Source organism: Gavialis gangeticus, unplaced genomic scaffold (assembly GCF_001723915.1).
Source record: "Gavialis gangeticus isolate Ggan-Ray unplaced genomic scaffold, GavGan_comp1, whole genome shotgun sequence".
NCBI classification, from domain to species: Eukaryota; Metazoa; Chordata; order Crocodylia; family Gavialidae; genus Gavialis; species Gavialis gangeticus.
In genome coordinates, this window is record NW_017729034.1 from 26,793,170 (window position 1) to 26,811,578 (window position 18,409).

Here is an 18,409-nt window from a genome sequence, read left to right on the forward strand (position 1 = left end):
CCGCCCCCGCCCCTCCCAGGCCACGCCATGTGCTACAGCTGGAAGCTCCATCAGCTAATAGGGCTTCCAGCCACAGGAATGAAGAATATCAGTGCAGGGGGAGCCCAGGATCATAATCCTCAGCTCCTCCTGCACAGGCAATAAGCATGATGAGATCTGATGCTCATTCCACAATCATGCCTCCTGCCATGCACATGTAGCATGGCATGGGGCACAGTTGTTGGGATTACACATTAGATCCCATTTTGCCTTCCTTTTAACATCTGTTAGTGGCCTTGGTGAGTCTCTTAATCTCAGGCAAAGTGTATTATCTCCCTCTTTTTGGGGAATCCCTCTTGGTAAGGTACTTTAGTGGGAGGGCATTCCTCCATTCTTAAACCTCACAACTTAAGCACATGCATATATTTGTGCACCTTCGAATAATAATATGAAGAAAGAAAGAAAGAAAATGTTTTTGTCCTATAGTCAGCATTCCTTCTCTCTGCATTTGTTTGTTGTTTTCCTTCCTGTCATACTCTCTGTTGTCATTATTATATGAGCATTTTGGAAAAGGGAGGAATTGTATTATTGTCTTCCATCTGTAAAGCTGCAAATCTTGGCTTTCTCTAAATATTATGAGAATGTGTTTGAATTGTGTCCTGGTCCCTTCATTAATAAATCACAATGTAAATTTAGCTCATGGACTATGGCCTATTCAGGCAAAAAAGAAAAAGAAAAGAAACCTCAAATCGCATCTGCTTTGCATCATCAATTTATTTTTACCTTTGTTTAATAATTGAATGTACTGGAAGAGCTCCCAGAATGTTCCGATTGTATTCCTTTTTGTTGTCAAACTGTAAAGTTACCTAAGGAACTAGTCCTCTAATTCTTACCTGCAAAACAGTGTTTATGCTGGATACACAGATATTTTCTACTAATATGCACATTATTAATGGTTCAGAATATTCAGAATATAAACCAGAAGAAAACTCTTTTAGTTCTTTTGCTTAATTATGAAGTTTTGAGGGCTTTTTCCATTCCTTTCCCTACTGGCAAGAAATTCCACTTCATCCTTGGCTCAGGAAATTCTTCCTTTTTGGCATAAAGGTCTATATTAAAACACTGAAGAAGCACTGTTCTTTAGAAGTGGCAAAAAAAGCCGAATTGGTTAACCACTTCTAATCTAGATTCTGCTACAACAAAGTTAACTCACTGCATCTGAAACTAAACTTTGAGTCCAGTCAATGTGTGGTCTTCAGGCCACAAGAAGAGAATTGGGAAGATGTGGGGTTTTTTTTTTCTTTTTTCAAAATGCTAGACATTTTAAATGGATTTCAGGTAATTTAAAGGAAAGAAAATACCAGTTTATGTCTATACTTACCACTTAGCTAATTTGCCAGTAAATTACTGAAGTTGCAAATAATTATGTTCTATTTCAAGAGAAGCAGAACACTGTTACAAATGAGCTCATACTACCTCCTCTCTCTTCCTTATGATTCTCTTGTCCTCTAAAGTATGATTCTCTTTTTATCTAACTCCCTGAAATGCGCTGCAATGCTAACTTGGTAGTGGTCATAGTATAAACCTTCTAGCTGACGTGAATAGTTTTGGATTGCTTCCAAGATCTCAAACTGCTGTCAGCTGAGCGAAACAGTGTATGATTGAAAGCATCTTCTCATTAATGCAGTAGCATTACACAACCTCATGTTGAGGATCAGCTCCCACTTGTAAAAACAGAAATATTTTTAAAACTTTTTTCTCATTAAATATATGTAATGTGATATTAAGGATGGTGGAGAATACTGAATCCTTATGTTTATCTACAGAATAGCTGTAGTATTGTCAATGGCAATACAGACTTTCCCTGTATTTCCCAGTCCTGGCATAGAGTGGGGTCAGTGGAGATAGTTCCCTTCTCCATTATCTGTTGAGACTATCCCCAGTTGTGGTAACTGCATGTGTGTGTAAGAGAGATCTGTCTGTCATCTATTAAACAGTTCTCTCTATTTTTACCAGCAAATATAGCAGCATTTCCCAACCAGTGTGCAACAGCACATTGGTGTGCTGTGAGGCACATCCATGTGTGCCGCAGAATTTGGGGCTGGAGCCACGCCCCCGCCTGCTGCCGCCGCAGACACACAGACAGACGTGGGGGGCATGGCTTCAGCCAGTGATTTGCAACCGTGCACTATGTTCAGCTGTGCCACACCCCCCCACCACCACCATGTGCCTGATCCACACCTGGCCACTCACCCCCCTCCCCGCTCCGCATTCAACCGGTGTGCCTTGGGATGGGAGAGGCCCAGTAAATGTGCCCCTGGAACCAAAAGCTTGGGAAATGCTGAAATATAGTAATGCTTGAAACTACTGTTTCAGTCTCTAGTGCTTGGTAATCTCTGTAACACCCACACACACCCTGGGTTGTGTATTGTGGATTTTTGTGTCTATGTGTTTTGTTAGCAAGATGGCCCCTGTTGTTCTGGGCCTGTATATGTAAAGCCCTCTGGCCTTATTGCCCAGAGGAAGCAGAAGATCCTCCAGGCAGATGAGTAAGAGATGCTGGACTGTGGCACTCCCTAACTGGACAAGGCTTGGGTGATGTCACACCAGGTATATAAGAAGAACTTAACTAAGGTTTCGAGCTTTTTCTCCTGGGGTTGCTGAGAGCTGCATAACTGAATTGGGAGCCAGAAAGCCTGCTCCCCATGGGGGGATCTCTCCCTTTCTTCACTGGAGAGGCAAGCAAAAGCTATGGGATGTGAAAGCCTCAGGTACAGGAAGAGAAAGTCTCCCTTGGAGTTTGACACTCCTATTTCCTCCCTCTTTCCCTTTTTCTTTTTTTTCCTTAAGTGGATTCATGTCATGGGGGTATTAATCCCTGGAGCAAACTGCCCAGGAATGGTGGGTCCTGGCAGCTACTGGCCCCCCTGTGTTTGGGAACTGTAGTGTCTCAGCCTTGTGGAATAGCTGAGACTGGATACCCAGGCTGCACCCATAGACGTGGGCCCTTTTTGCTGTTTCACAGCTATTGCGTTTGAGCCTAGCTGTGCAGCTAAACCCCATCCGTATCTTTGGCTGCCAGATTTGGGCCAGGTTAAAGCCTGGCAAAGTTTGAGTCAGGGTGAAACCTGTTACTACTTGTTGTCTGTCCAGGCCTCAGTGCAGAATAGGCCCAGCCAGCTTCTTGTTGCCCAGTTCAGGCCCAAGCCAAGATAGGTCTGACCTTTCCTTCGAGTTCTTTTACAGTTTTGTGCCCAGCAGAGCTGGGATTGAGACTAGGAATTTTGGGGTGTGGTATGCTGACAAAAACCACAGTTAGCCCCTCAAAGCGACCATGCAGAAGTGGAGGTCTACCACTTCTCTAGGAGCAACAGAGCCCCTTACAATGCAGAAGGATCCACGGTCTTGAGCAGCTCCCCACAGCACAGTGAACCCAAGGAGCAGCTCATAGGATTCTCCAGTGTGGGCCCCACCTCTCCAACCCATTGCTGAAGGGCACATATAGGGGTGAAGACCCCTGGAATTACCCATTGGGGAGCCCCAGGTCCCAGACTGTGTGTGTGTTAGTGAAGCCTCCCCCAAGAGGGTGCCTCCTATAGACTTTATTAAATGGCATTTGGTGTTTCTGTTTTCTGTAATAAATCTGTCTTTTGTGTTCACACTGCTTGCAAGGAGGGGTTTTTATTTATGCAGGACACCCTAGTAATTAATTTAGTGTTTCCCAGGTGGTCTGGGTGGGGGCTCAAGCCAAGGTAAAATATATTTAGTACCCCAAAATTGAACCCAGCCCTTATTGCTGCTGACCAGTGCCCTGCAGAAGGCTTACATCTCTTTTCTTCTGTAGCCTATGAAACAAATGCTCGTAATACCAGAAACACTTTTAAAACTCATTTAATTTTTTTAATGCCTTATCCTTAAGCTGTTTGCATATATAAGGCAATGACTCCAGTAAGTATACCCTGTAGAGAAAACTATCAGAATTTTGCCCCAATTTTGGTTTAAAGAAATCTCTGTGTGCGCCTTAGTATGCCTCTGCATGTATCTGTCAGCAATAAATGGTTCCTTTACAGGGTACAGATTCTAATTCCATGAATATGAGTGCTTAATTTCATGGAAGATCATAGGAATTAGAGACATCTTAGACATGCATGAACTTAAAAGAAAAAGAAGCCCTTGACTGCATTTGTTGAGACTATAGGTTATGATTATATTCAGGGGCTGAAAATTAAGCATGCAAGAATAGTACTCTTCTTGAATTTTTGGAAATCTGTTGCCAAGTGGTTTAGGTCAGCGACCAAGTACATAATGAATGATACAGATAAAGTATTTGGCTCGTATGTTCTCCTCTGATAAAAGAAATGGGAAAGCAAAAAACAGCTAAAACTAACCTGGGTCATGGTAGACAGACAGCAGTGGTTTTTGTAGTGTGTTGCCCGTTTCTAAAGATCCCCTGGAAACTTGCTGCGATAGAAAAGTCATAAAAAGATGGAGCTGGGTGGTAGTAGATTTTTGTTATATCTTTCCAATTTCCATATCCAACCCACACCCTCCAGACTTCCAAGGATTTATCTACTGAAAATAATGCCAAACCTATTCCATTAATGTGTGGTTAATCTGCAACCTTCAAAGAGCACTCACTCTTCATCATCAGGAAACAAGGGTTGGAAAGAGACATTACCTTCTGTTGTCTTTGTGCTGCCGTAAAACTGTTTCTGTTGGCACAAAGACCAAGTAAACAGATGTTCATGTCATTTGTTGCGCCACAAATGACCAAAATATGTGCCCACAACAAAGGTGGCATTAATATGTACATCTTTATTGTAGCAGGCATCCTGCACAAGATTGGTTCCCTCAAGCCCCATGATAGAGGAAATCTCAGAGTGCCTCTCTCTAAGTAGGAAAAGCGAGAGTTTCCCGTTTGCCAAAAAGTCCCTTAGAAAATCATGGGACATATCTCTGCAAACAGGAAATCCTAGCTTTCCCTGCTTACAGACACAACCCAGAAATTCCCTTGGGGTGCATCTCCATAAGCAGGGAAAGCTGGGCAGAGTCTTTGGGAGCTTCAGGGGCCCAGTCCTATGCAGGATTGGGCCCCTCAAACACCAGGAGAAGATGTGGCCCCTTGTTCCACAGCATGAACAGGTGGGACAATGGGTGATGTGTTTTGCCTAGAGAAATAGAAGCATAGAAAATTAGGGTTTGAAGGGACCTCAGGAGATCATCTACTCCAACCCCCTGCTCAAGGTAGGACCATCCACAACCAGATCATCCCAGCCAAAGCTTGGTCAAGCTAGGTCTTAAAAACCTCCAAGGATGAAGCTTCCACCATCTCTCTGGGTAACCTGTTCCAGTGTTTTACTGCCCTTCTAGTGAGTAAATTCTTCCTAATATCTAACCTAAACTTCCCTTGCTGCAACTTGAGACCGTTGCTCCTTTTCTGTCATCTGCCACCACTGACAACAGTCAGGGTCTATCTTCTTTCAAAACTCCTTTGGGTAGTTGAAGGCTGCTAGTAAGTCCCCTCTCAGTCTCCTGTAAACTAAATAAGCCCAGTTCCCTCAGTCTTTCCTTATAAGGCATGTCCCCCAGCCCCTTCACCATTGTTGTTGACCTCTGCTGAGGGTGCATTCTGTACCATTTTCCAGGTCATTGATAAAGATATTTAACAAAATCAGCCCCAGGACCAGTCCCTGGGGCACTCCACTTGATAGCAGCTGCCAACTAGACATCAAGCTATTGATTACTACTCTCTGAGCCCGATGCTCCAGCCAGTTTTCTCTCCACCTTACAGTCCATTCATCCAGCCCATACTTCCTTAGCTTGCCTGTGAGAATGTTGTGGGAAACCATATCAAAAGCCTTGCTAAAATCAAGGTCCTCTGGTCTCCCTGCATCCACAGAAGTGGTCACATCATCATAGAAGGCAATCAGGCTGGTCAGGCATGACTTAGTGAATCCATGCTGACTGTTTCTAATTACATTTTTCTCCTCCAAGTGCTTAGAAATGGATTCCTTGAGGATCTGTTCCATGATTTTTCCAGGGACTAAGGTGAGGCTGACTGGCCTGTAGTTCCCTGGATCCTCCTTTTTCCCTTGCTAATATGAGCACTATGTTTGCCCTTTTCCAATCATCTGGGACCCATCCTGATTGCCATGAGTTTTCAAAGATGATAGCCATTGGCTCTGCAATCTCATAAGCCAACTCCCTCAGCACCCCGTGCATCTTGTCCCACCCCATGAACTTGTACACCTCCAGCTTTTCTAGATAGTCCCTAACCTGTACTTTCAGCACTGAGAGCTGCTCACCTTCTCCCCAAACTGTTGCCTGGTGCAGTAGTGTTGGAGCTGACGTTGCTTGTGAAGACTGAGGTAAAGTAGGCACTGAGCACTTCAGCCTTTTCTGGATCTTCTGTCATAAGTTTGCCTCCTTCATTCAGTAAGGGATCCACACCTTCCCTGATTCTCCTCTTGCTACCAACATACTTGTAGAAACCCTTCCTGTTGCTCTTCTTGTCTGTTTCTGGCTGCAACGCCAACTGCACTTGATCCCTGCATGCCCAAGCAATGCTCATATACTCCTCCCTATTTATTTATTCAATTTTCCACTTTTTATAAGGTTTCTTTCTGTAATTTAGTTTACTGAAGAGTTCCCTGCTAAGGCAAGCTGGTCTTCTGCCATATTTGTTAGTCTTCTTGCACATCAGGATGGTTTGTTCTTGCACTCTAAGTAAGGCTTCTCTGAAGTACAGCCAGCTCTCCTGCACTCTTCTCTCCCTCAGACTGGCTTCCCAGAGGATCCTGCCCATGAGTTCCCTGAGCAAGTCAAAGTCAGCTTTTCTGAAGTCCAGGTTCCTTACTTTGCTGCTCTCCATCCTTCCTTTCCTCATGATCCTGAACTCAATCATCTCGTCACTGCTGCCCAAGTTGCCATCCACTATACTACATTCCCCACCAGTTCATCCCTGTTTGTGAGTAGCAGGTTGAGAAGAGCACAGCCCCTGGTTGGCCACTCCAGCACTTGCACCAGGAAGTTATCCCCTGTACTCTCCAAAAACTTCCTGGGCTGCCTATGCACTGCTGTATTGCTCTCCCAGCCGATGTCAGGGTGATTATAATCCCCCATGAGAACAGGCCTGTGATCAGGAAACTTCCACTAGCTGTTTGAAGAAAGCCTCGTCCATCGCTTCGTCCTGGTCTGATGATGTATAGCAGTCCCCCACCATGACATTATCCTTGTTGCTCTCCTCTCTAACCTTAACCCAGAGACTCTCAACAGGCCTGTCTCCAGTTTCATACTGGAGCTCTGAGCAATCATATGGCTCTTCTACATAAAGTGCAACTCCTCCTCCTCCTCTTCTTCCTTGCCTGTCCTTCCTGAACAGTTTGTACCCATCCATGACTGTCCTCCAGTCATGCAAGCTACCCCACCAAGTCTCTGTTATTCCAATCACATCATAGTACTGTGACTGTGCAAGGACTTCCAGTTCTTTCTCCTTGTCTCCCAAGCTCCATGCATTTGTGTACAGGCACCTGAGGTAACGAGTTGATTGCCCTGATTTCTCAGGAAGTATGAGAGCACCTCCCCTGTTCCTGCCTCCTGCTTGCTCTTCCCCCGGGTGTCCTGCTTCCTCACTTACCTCAGGGCTTTGGTCTCCATCTCCCGGTTAACCTATTTTGAACCCCTCCTCAGTAGGTTATTGAGTCTGTCTGCAAGGATGCTCTTCCCTCTCTTCATCAGGTGGATCCCATTTCTTCCCAGAAACCCTTCTTCTTGGAACAAATGGATCTGCTGTGCTGGGACACGTCCCAGCATAGCTGATCTGCTTCTTTTGGTGATATCTATTTCTAGCCTGTGACTGCTTTACTATTTTGTGAAGTTCAGTCTAGGAAAGCATTGGGTTTCCAAGCAAACACTCATCCTGCTCTTCATTCTTCCTAAAATGGGACATCCAGATATGTGTGTCCAAACACTGTCCAACTACCGGATTGTAAACACTGTTTGCTGATAAAATTAGATTATTGATATTCAGTGAAATGAACTTTGCAGTTTCATTGCCCTGGGCAGGTTTTCCCCATCCCAGGCCATCATTTAGTTATAAAAAAAACACTATCATTTCTGTTTTTCATGTTCTCAATGGGCCTGCTTTCAATAAAACAAGATTTTTTTTTTCTTACTTGGCTCCAATCAATAAATAAAAATTGTAATAATTTCAGCAATCAGAAATGAGCATTGGGTCCAAGATTATATATAGAGTAGTTGAGATAAAAAAAATATAGTTCCCTATCTGATGATCCACTGGTGTATTTTATATACTGAAACTAGAAAGTGAAGTTCGCATGTCTGTCAATATCCTCCATGTAAAAAAAGAATTCAGTTTTCCATTTCCATGCATATACGCATATATGGAAAAATCCTGGCACAAACTATCTGAAGCATCAGTCGTAGAATTATATTATATGAAAGCATGAGAGAACTACTTATGAATAATTTAAATTATGCGAGATACCGGAAAACAAAAGATTCTCTTTAATGTGTTTTAGTTCCAAACTGTTTATTGGTGTATAAAATCAATAACCAGATTCCTTTGCAGTCCTTCCTACATTAAACATAAAATCTAGCACCAAAAACAGAGGTAGATTGCAATAAAATGGCCCTAAAGCAATAGTCTGTTGAGAAAAGCAGCACATTTGGCAGCTCAGAATTTGACACTGGGCAAGCTTGAGTCACTAACTCACTGTTGTCTACTTTCTTGTGAGGACTTTATGGTATTTTCTCTCCTATTTTCCTACAGATTGGATGAGCTAATCAAAAAGTTTCTTGAAGATACTGATCATGAGAGTACACTGGATGTTGGACCTGATATGCGCAAGATCAAATACTGTTTTAATCATATAAAGGTATGTACTCTACCTGTGTAAGGATGTATGGAAAGCCCCGCAAATGGACTGAAAGCATTAGAGGACATAGGAGGAAAGAACTGGAAACCAGTGACAAAGTTTTGGAAAACAGAGAAGTGTGTGTAGAGGCTCAGCAGGTCTGAGAAATTCATGGCAGACTGGAATAGATTTGAGAAATAGATGGAATATACTGTTAGGCTAGGAACAGATGTTGCATTTGTCCCTGGACAAGTTGTAGCTGTGCTTATCCTGAAACAGAAATATCCTGGGATTGGATTGTACATGCATCATCCTTCTAATCAGGGTTTAGTGAGCAGCTGAATGCACTGCCACTTTTCTGCCATTGATTCAGTGATGCGGTCCCAGGATAACTCTATAGATATATTTTGCAATATCCCAGGATAAATTCTTTGTACCTCTTATTTTGGAAACTTTTTAGGACTTACCTTTGAACATGGGTGTCTGTATGATTGTCCTCTGTCCCCGGACAGCATTTCCCTTGGGATAGACAATTTTATGTCAGTTTTGCAGTAACGTATTAGCATGGCTTTTTGCCTGGAACACGACTTCGCAACGTTATTAGGCTACTGTGCAGTTAGCATCTCATGTAGCTGTGCCCACTGATTTACAGTCAGCCACTGAAAGGATTTTCCTTTTCAGAGATCCCTAAAGGGACTTTCAAGCCTGTTAGCCCAAGTAGACAGTCACACAGCGATAGGGGAAATGAACAGAGTAAGAATATTATAAAAAGAATATCCTTTTTTATTTCATAGCAACTGATGACTCATACAAAGATTCTTGATAAAAATCTTCTTGCACCTGACATCACTGGAGACAAGAATAGTTCAGTGGGGAAAGAGGAATTTAAGAAACTGAGAGAAATTCTTCAGCAACGAGACAATGAAATTAGTATCCTTCATGAAAAGAGAGAATTTACACTTAAATTGATCTGGTTACAATCTGAGGTGGGAGTGTATATGAAGTGGAATTGTTCCTTCCTTCCAATACTAATATACTAGGCAAGTTTTCAGTTTTCTCTCTCTGTTTAGCAGCGTCCCAACTTTGGACTAGGTCTTGTTTCAGTTCTGGACCAGGTCAGAATGCTGGATCTAATTGTGCCTGAGCTTTAGGAGGTTCTGACCGAGATCCAAACATGTGGGTCTAGAAACGTCTCTGCAAGCAAATGAAAATGTGTCTAGAATGGAAAACTCTGATACTATATAAAGAACAATTTATTACCTTACAAAGAATAGAATTTCCTGTAAGTGTTATTTTTAGCCAAATGAAATGCTTCTTTGGGGACTACTGGACTCTGCCTTTAGAATAAATGTAAAACTTGTGTACTTTACATGCAACTTTAAAATTTAAATTAAAGCTGGAGCTTTATTCTATGTGCTTTATTTAAAAAAATAAACTACTTAGATGTGCTTTGTCCATTTTACTGACTCACGGGAAAAATTTGAGTAGCTGGAGCCTAGCAAGATGTAGAAAGGGCAGTTATTTTTAGCTGGTTGACAGAATTGCAGGCAGACCACAGCGTTACCATGTCCCTGAGTTAGTAGCTGATCTGTAGGCAAAACTTGAATAATGGAAGAAAATTGGCAAATAATATGTAAATTTATGGAGAGCAGAGATGCTTTAGAATTCAGCTTTATTAAAAAACAAAATTAACTGCATTCTTTGTGTTCAACAGTTCCACATAAGTTTGGTATTTTAAATGTGAGTGGGTTCTGCTTCTAATTGATGCTTTATAGTGATGAAGTTAAATAGTAGGAACACTTCTTAGTTCCTGCTGCATCCAGCACCGGAGACAAGATGGTCATTGTAAAGAAAATTGAGGAGTTAATTTGGCTATAAACTTGGCTTAGAACACCTTTTAGCTTTTAACCTCTGGATCTACCAGAAGTGTTGCTTCCTGATATAAATCATTATATTAGTTTAAAAAAAAAAACTAGTGAAGCAGCAACAAAACACATACCAAATAGTCACATACACTTGCGCCAGATGTACACACATGGCTTTGTTTGTATAGGTACAGGGAGGACATATCTGTTGCAATAGTCAGTTTTAATCAGAGCTCCACAGATTTAACTTTTAAAGCTGCATGCAGACATTAAAAAAAAAGAAAAAAATATTCTTTGCCGGAAGAAGTAATGTGTTACTTTGACCCAGCTCCACACTGTGTGTATAGATTGGGTGCTTCAGTGGGACTTTTTAATGCTTTTATCTAGTATCTGATTCAATCAGCTATTAGATAAAAGCACTGAAAAAGCCCCACTAAAGCATGTGATCTATATAGATGTTTGGCTAGCTGGGTCCAGTGAGCATGATGCCTCTGTTGGGCATGCGCTGGGCTTGGCATGGGGGCACATGAAATTTAAAGTAAAGCATGGTTTTTTGGGTTTTTTAAACATCTGCAAACAGCCTAAGGTTCCAAGTTAAACTCAGAACTTGTTTATTAGGCACAAGAAGTGGATATTTCAGCCTAAACAATTGTACAATTTACAACTAAAATGAACACTGTGATTGCTGGAATGAAGGTATTGGAACTAGTAGTTCTGTCATTTACTTATGAGAGTTCCCGACTACTTTGATAGTTTCTAGCAGCTATGATAAGAATAACTTCTTAAGGCAAATCATTTTTATACCATGTCAACTTGATAATATTCCTCAGATATTGCCCAATTTTTTAGCATGCATTTACCTGATACTTTTTGACACTCTTCATTTTAATCTTAATGTATCTCATAGGGATTCAAACTACCTGACTGATTTTTGCTAAATGTTAGCTGAATTTCACTGAAAAACCTTTATGGTCCTTATTTAAAATATTTGATACCAAAAATCTTTTTAATGACTATGTAGTATAAGTGGCAGGTGTTTATTTAAATCCATGATTTGTGTCCTTTTAGGCCTTTCTTTTATTCTGTGCTTGTCAATACACCTCTGAAATTTCAGATTTCCAACCTGCAGTTTAAGCTTGGTATGAAACTTGTAAGGCATAAGATAATGTTTCAGTCTTGTGGAATAATAAAACTAGATAGAATGTCACCTATTTAGAAAGAAAAATTAGATTTTAACATTTCAACTTGTCAGCAGGGCTTGAAAATATTTACTACATTTATCAAAGCATTGATTGAGTAGGATAAATAGCTGTGGCCAGTAAGTGATTTTACTTATGCTCACAAGAAAATGAATTGACTATTGGGAAAATGAGTACAAATACATATACTTACAAAATATGCTACTGACTTTACAAATTTATATTCACTTGAATAAATTTTGCATATCTAAATAGTTCTATTAGATTAACAGGGCTACTTGCATGAGCAAGGGTTTGACAGTAAAAGACTAATATTGTTTTCAGAAAGGCAATACTAGGTAATTTCCTTAAAATGCCCTGCAGATATTCTAGTACACATGTTAAAGAAAGAAAAAAAGAAAGCACAAGATTTCCTCTTTCAGCTCAGCATTGGCTCTAGTGATCATACAACCCTGGAGAGTTCTTCTGTAAGCTTGGAGGAAGGTGAGAGAATATCTACCTGTGATAATGTAAAAGAGGCAAAAGATTTCAACCCTTCAATACACAGAGCTTCTTTTCTTCTCAGGCGAACAGGTTAGTGAAATTAATTTTTCATACAAGTATCTAGTTTTCACATTGTGACCTTTACTACTGCTGTCGTTAGCCAAGCCAAGATCCCCATGCAGCTGCTCCTGCAGTCCACAGCTGGAGGAAGGCAGGGAGAACTCTCTAACTTCACCATCTCCCCCTCCCCCAGCCCTCCCCACACCCAGCTGCCTGCATCAACTAGAGATAATGGCAGGAGCAGGGGGTAGGTTACTCCTTCCACCACCTGCTCCCAACCACTGGAGATCACATTTGGGGAGCAGCAGGTGCAGAAAGAGGAAACCCTCTTGTCACTGCTGCTGTCTCCACAGTACCTTGTACAGAGCTGTTGTCTGTGTCAGCAGCAGAGCGGGAGCTGCTCTGGGGCACCCCTACTCCCAGGTCAGCTGGGGATGGCAGCAGCAGTGAAGAGGGTGCATTCACACCAGTGCACCTCCCTGGATCCACCTTTTGTCAATAGCAATGCACAGGTAGTTTTCAATAAACAGTCATGAATCATGTGTTAAAGAACCTACTAAAGCTATGTATAAAAAAGACAATGGCTTTCTCAAGATTTTTAAGCAATAATATGCTCAGGAACGCTGTTAAAGACAGTAGGGGTTTGTGACTGATGCAGTAGCCTTGGGCACCGATTATGAGGGAGTGCAAGAATAGTAGCTGCTGTCACCACTGCCTGCCTGGCCACTGCAGCTGCTGCTGGGCTCAAGATGCAGAAGCTGCTCATCACGCCTCTGGTTGAGGATGCTGTTCATTATATAATCCAGGAAACCACATCCTTCTTAAGTGCTTTAAAAGGAAAAGGGAAAACCATGCAAATTGATGGAAATCAATCCAAGCATCATTAGTTGCATGAACTCTTTTAAGAGACAACCAGTAAGTTTCAAATTCTTTCTTGCCTTTTCCTTCAGTATAAGAGAGTAATTTTTCTTCAGTTGAAAAAAAAAATTTAGTTCTGCTTCCAGCAGTATCACATATCCACACACAAATCTCAGTTGAAGGCCTTAACCTTTAAGGATATTATGATTTATTCTTAGTTTTTAAAGTAAGCATCCCTGGTGTTCCACATAATACAGGGCAACCCTTGGCTTTACCCAACATTTTTCATAAGACATTGTAATAGTCTTTATTGTAATGTTTTTTATTAAAGCTAAAACAGTCAAATAAACTCAGGCCTCAATTCAACAAATTCTTTCAACAGGTGACTAACTTTATAACCGATGTGAGTACCACTATTAATCTTAACTATCTTATTGACTTGTGACCAAAGTACACAGTAGTGGTGCCCAACCTTTCTGAGCTGTGAGCCAGATTAGGGGTGGAGGGTCAGTTCCTGGGCTAGATCCAGTGCATGGCATCAGTCTGTGGGCTTAATCTAGCATGGGGTTTACAGGAACAGTCCAGCACATGGCTCCAACCTGCACACTGGAGTGGGCCCACTGCTGTGCCCCATATGCTCTGGATTGGACCCTGGCTCTGGCCCCACATGTGCTAGATCGAGACCTAGCCCCATGTGTACTGAATTGGATCCACTGACTTGGACCCAGTCCCAGCCCCATGAGCACCAGACTGGGCCCACAGCCTCAGCCTTGGTCTTGCGCATGGCAGATCAGACCCAATGGCCCAGCCACACATGCCAGCCCAATCTGGTGCACAAGATCATGCTGTCTGGCCATGGGCTTGGAAATATGGTGGTGGGGGAGCAGTGGCAGCATTAATTACCACTGCTGCTGGATGCAAAATTTCCAGACATGTGGGGAGCACCATGGGCCAGATATTACTGCTCCACAGGGCAAAGTTTGAGTAGCAGTAGTATGTAGGAGCAAAAGCAGAATTCTTGTATACCCCCACACCTCTGCTAAAGAGGATGTTTTGCCTTTCTCTGTAGCAGAGGTGTGGCCCTCTTCCTTGAATCACTGGAATGTATTTTAACAAACCTTGCAGCAGCAAGACATTGGCTACCATTGTCCCCCTGGTTTACCTATGGCTGGTTACAGTCTTGTGCCTTGTGGTTGTGTCAGGGATGATGGTGTAGTTTTACTAATGGGCTAGACAAAGGGTTTGTATAGGATGGTTTGGATAGGCCTTGCCTCTGGCAGGGGGGTGAACTAGATGACCTCTGAAAGTCCCTTCTAGCCTACTTTTCTAGTATGCAAATATTAGAGCTTTCTGTGAAAAATGTTTAAATTACTGTGGAGAAGTTTTCAAGAATTGTTATCTTACCCAAGTTAGGAAAAGCTGAATTTACATGAAAATATATATATTTAATATACCCTGTACACTAAAAATACCTTTACCATATGAGGATGATCTCTTCAGAAAGGCTGTTTCTCCTCTTAACAACTGAAATAGAATTTTTAAGAATTTTCAAGTGAAGCTAGTACAGTGGTTTCTGTACTTTCTTCTAATAAGCAAGGTTTTTTTTAAGAGTTTTTAAGAATAAGTATGCATTGTGGGGGCGGGGGTTCACTAACATTTAAGCACATACTGTTACCCAATTTTTTAATTATTGTTTTATTTGGAACAGATGGGGGACACAGATAGGGAATGTTCACATCATGATGGAACAATTTCTTGGGGAGTTTTAATTAATAAAAATAAGTATAATTGACTCATTGCTTGTGGGCATGTGGAAGAATAAGTCTTAAGAAAGCATCTGTATGAGGATAGAGGACAGTGGTTTGGCATGGGACTTCTGGAATAAGATTATAGATCATAACATACATTCTAAATACCACCTTCTTGTCCTGGGGGTAGTTATAGGTTTTCTTTGTTCTTTCCAATTCTTTTCCTACCAAATGACAAGTATTCTGTCTGTAACATTTAAAAAATATATATTTACAGAACTGTTATTTCCCTAGAAGGTAGACAGCTCAGCAATGATTGGAAAGCAGAAGTTAAATCTGAATGTTCCATTAGGTTCACAACTTTGTTTTATAATCAGTCAGGTAAATCCCATATTTTCTCATATATAATATGCACCTTTCCCCAAAAAATCAGCCCCCCAAAATTGTACGTATTCAGCAGGGAAGCTGATTTTCTGCTGAGGATAGAAGTACCCTGCTTTGATTCCTACTTCACAGGGCAGTAGCTGTAGCTTCCATCTTCAGACAGCTGAGGGTGGGCTCATTGTTTTCACTTCAAATAAATTAACAATCATCTCTCTTTTTGAATAGTTTCTTTTTTGAATAGTTCCACTAATCTAGCTAACCCTTTTAAGGGCAGTTTTTCTTCCTGCTGCCCCTGGTCTCTCTGTTTCTATTTCATAGCCTTGGGGAGACTCTTTAGTGCTTTTCAAAATCTTAGGTTTATCCATGGAAACCAACCTTCAGGAGCAGCTAAGATTTTAAGTGTAAGGGGAAAAGGGAGTGTGAGTTCACCTGAAGTTTAGGTTCTGTTCCTGCTCTGTACAGCTATAACTCTGAACAAAAAAAAAATCTTTTTTTCTTCATTCTTTCTTTCAGAAACAACATGTGTATTACATTCTAGGGTGTGTTGTATGTGAAAAAATATGGTAAAATTCTGTGTAAGAATTGTGGTAGAGTGAGTTTAGACACTACTGCTTTTGGCTAATCAAGGAAAGAAAACATTCCCTTTTATGTGTAGGGTGATGTCCATTTCACCCCTCTCACTAGAGTCTGGTTATTTTATTAATTGGAATTTTAAAATGTTCCTTTCTGGTTAACATTTGTATTTTCAATCTTTCGGTTTTAAAGCAAAATGAAACAAAATTCATGGCTCACTAGATAATTTTCATAGTGCATAGGCTCTTTAAAACATTCAGCCAAGCCAGAAAAAGGTTGGGGATTTTTTCTGTTTTGTTTTGTTTTTTGATTAAATAAATGTCTGTTTTTGTTTTATTGAAATAATGAGAGAGCCTGCATGTTCAACTCCAATGCTGAAAAGGTCCATATTGTTCTTTTTAAAATAGCAGTGGTCTTAGTGTTTTTATGTTTTTTGAGTGTGTGTTCCAAATAGTCACCTGGAACTATTCAGCTTTCCAGAAGTCCCCAGATGACTCATTGAATCCTTTAACCATTTGAGACTTTAACAAAATCAAGCCATGCTCCAAAGTAATATCAAAAGGAATTTGTAAAGGTACATCAAAAGCTAAATCTACATCAGAGTTGAAAACTTGGATGAAAAATTGTTATTGTTGCAGAGTAATTAGTGATTCCTCTAAAACCTCCTGACTCTTTAAATGTATTAAAGGATTAATGCTGCAACATTTTTATAGAAGGATGAAGGTATATGTGTGTGTACATGCATCTGAGAGAGCGAGAGAGAGAATTAAAAATAACTTGATGGGCTGATTGAGAGGGAATTATAGAAATGAATTTAAAACCAGAGGATTCTTTAATAATATCTAGGTTATGAGGCAAGAAAGATACCCTATCTACTCTCTGAGAGTGCTGAAAACTACTAGTGTCCTGTGAGTATAATGTAACTGGAGCCATCATATATAAAGAAACAATAGTTATACTGTATTCTGCTGTTATTTGTTACACTGCTGTTATAGTTCTATCAACACCTCCAAATAACTTCAAGTTCTTTTAGGTTTATACTAGCAACAAGAAGAAGAAAAATAGTTGGTATAGAGAAATATGTGTTTGTGTGTGCTGACTGGGAGGGGGCTGTACTATAATATCCTGTACAGATGATTTCACTAATTGTTATATTTGACACGATCTAAAAAGTTTAATCACTTTGATAGAAGATCAGAATCTTTTAATATGAAACCATTAATAAGATAATTTAAAAAAAAGTTTGTACACACAAACTAGTCATTATAATTAAAGGACCAATTCAAAATTAAATATGTATAATGATCTGCATACATTTGCATACGGTTATTTATATTCAGTTTAGAAATTTGCACATACCCATGGCAAGTCATGTTCCTACATTCTACATGAGGTATTACACATATTAATTTAAGTGTGTGGGAATATACTCTTGTGATTAAAAGATTTTTCTTTCACTCAAAGAGGTAAAACCTAAACTAAGATCATCAAAACCATTTAGGGTATTTAGCCACACAATCCATGTTGAAATGAATGAGAACTTGTCTTTGAAAGTATCAGCAATGGATTTTTGAAGCTGGCAGACTTCAAAAAAGACTTGTTAGGGAGAACATGGTCAGTGATAAAGCCCATATTGCCCTGCCAGTATGCTTCATTCCTGACCTTAGGGGAACACTTATATTGGCAAAAGTACAACAGAGACGCCACACTTTTTCATTCTTTTGGCTTTCTACTGGGAACAGCAATACTGCTTCCTAGAAATAATGTCCTTTTGCTTTTGAATTTTTTAGGTAAGGTTCTGAAGCTGTATATAGTGTAACTTTCGAATCATCATCTTTGATTGTTATCAAGAGACATAGTTTAGCAATATTTCCTATATACCACTTTGCAAATGTACCCAGAGGTTTCATAAGAGGGTTCTTATAATAACCTATCTATATAGTCATCTGTAGTATACATAAAGTTATGGTACCAGATATGGAGTTCTGTTGTAAGACAAGATTTCTAATGCTAAACATTAAATGACATTGTACTAGACTACCTAGACATTTTGTTAGGGCATTTTTTCCTCTTTAAGATTATAATATAATTCGGATTTAGAAAGAAAATTAAAAAACAAATTTATAACAGAAGAAGAACCAAAACTTGAGAAAAAGAAAACAAGTATTTAAGAATATGCAGTAGTAGCTTACAGTAAAAGCCAGAGGGCTGTCAAGAAGAAAAACTTCTCAGGGTCAAAGGCACTAAGTAAGAAGATAGCTCTGGGACAAGCAATCCCTGCTATGGAAAATAAGAATAATAAGGCTACAAATTACAGAATAGTTAGACGGATGTCACATGAACAGTAAGAGTATATCCTTATTTATAATACAATGTAATTTCCC

General features: G+C 40.4%; 1 protein-coding gene across 3 annotated transcripts in view; it reads left to right on the plus strand.

The window, feature by feature from the left end:
• KIF6 (kinesin family member 6) overlaps positions 1–18,409 on the plus strand; it is a 518,996-nt gene that overhangs the window by 272,434 nt on the left and 228,153 nt on the right. For all 3 annotated transcript variants that reach the window (XM_019527228.1, XM_019527227.1, XM_019527229.1), the window contains 3 exons: positions 8,771–8,876; positions 9,650–9,785; positions 12,283–12,492. In XM_019527228.1, the coding sequence (XP_019382773.1) occupies positions 8,771–8,876; positions 9,650–9,785; positions 12,283–12,492 (452 nt within the window). The remainder of the gene's footprint in view (positions 1–8,770; positions 8,877–9,649; positions 9,786–12,282; positions 12,493–18,409) is intronic.